This window comes from Triticum dicoccoides, chromosome 3A (assembly GCF_002162155.2).
Source record: "Triticum dicoccoides isolate Atlit2015 ecotype Zavitan chromosome 3A, WEW_v2.0, whole genome shotgun sequence".
NCBI classification, from domain to species: Eukaryota; Viridiplantae; Streptophyta; class Magnoliopsida; order Poales; family Poaceae; genus Triticum; species Triticum dicoccoides.
The window spans coordinates 501,625,903-501,627,181 of record NC_041384.1 but is presented as its reverse complement, the minus strand read 5'-3'; the positions used below and the strand labels follow the sequence as shown (position 1 = coordinate 501,627,181).

General features: G+C 58.5%; 1 protein-coding gene across 1 annotated transcript; it reads right to left on the bottom strand.

Moving 5' to 3' along the window:
* LOC119271772 lies at positions 1–710 on the bottom strand. Its single transcript, XM_037553463.1, has one exon. It carries the CDS (start codon positions 652–654, stop codon positions 235–237), a length of 420 nt encoding a protein of 139 aa, XP_037409360.1. The 5' UTR covers positions 655–710; the 3' UTR covers positions 1–234.
* Between the last annotated feature and the right edge of the window lie 569 nt (positions 711–1,279).

Sequence of the window (1,279 nt, the reverse complement as noted above, 5' to 3'; positions counted from 1 at the left end):
TTAGCTAGTCGCTACTTCTTCTGTTTTAAAATAGATGACCCAACCTTATACTATACTGTCCAATTGCCATGCCACCTCTTGCAACCACGCTAGCTGAACAAAGTACATGACCGAGTGGCGAGTGACCAGCGGTTAAGGCACTGTGTACGTACGTACTAAAACTCGTAAACTACGGACACGTCTGCCAGTGGCTACTGCGCGGGACTAGGTCGATCGACATGCATATACGCGGAGCTAGCTCTCCTGTATCACGGCGAGCCTCGGCTTCCGCGCCGCCCCGCACGTTGCCGGGCTCCTCCCGCCGCCGCCGTCCCCCGACCTGAGCTGGCCCGTGAGCTCGGCGATCCTAGCCTTGCGCTCCCTCGCGCTCTGCTCCTCCAGCCGCGCGATCAGCTTCTCCGCTTCCTTCCTCGTCACCACCACCTTCACCGTCATCACGACGGCGGACCCGTTGCCGCCGCTGCCTCCCCCATGCTTCTCCTTGACCGCGCGTCGACCCTCGGCGGCCCGCGCCACCTTCCCGCCATGCCTGCGCGCCGTCGTGCCCGCGCGTCCCGATGGTACGGCCGCCCTCGCCCCGGAGCGCGAGGCCACGGCCGCCCTGGCTTTGGGCGTGGCCTCGTGGCGCATGCTGCGCGGCACGGCGTTGCCCATGTGTACGCTAGCTCCGTGAACGTATGTAGGTAGCTGAGCGCGGAGTGATCGGTTGGTTTGCTCGAGTGATAGGATGCGCGGTGCCTTGCGCGCGCGGCGATTTATAGCGTGCAGCGCGTGCGTGGCGGAGAGCCACTGAAGGAGCAGGACTCGTTCAAAGGGCGTAAAAATGACGTGCGCGTGCGGTGGACTTACTTGAGGAGAGTGGAGCGTGTAGACCGGGGAAGGGCTCCCGCGGTGGACGCACGCAGTACGCGAGCGGGCTCCTTCTGGACCTTCGTCTGGGCGTGAACTGACACGATCCTCTTGTTTCGTTTGCATGACACTTTCGGTGTCAGTAGTGACACCCAATACTTTCGAAAAAATTGACCGACTTCGGCCATTCAAGCTAATTCGTCGTAGGACCCGCTTCACCAACAGTGTATCCTATGAAAAAGAAGGCGTCGGTGGCGACCTTGTCAATCTAAGATGATGTGTCGGTTCACGTGTCTTGGAGGTGCTCATAGAAAATATGCATGCATGTGTTCATATGAATGAGTGTATGTGCATATGCATAAGTGTCTACGTTTATACTGTATTCAAGAATAAGAAGGTAAACAAACAAGGTGGCTGCTAGGCGTGATCT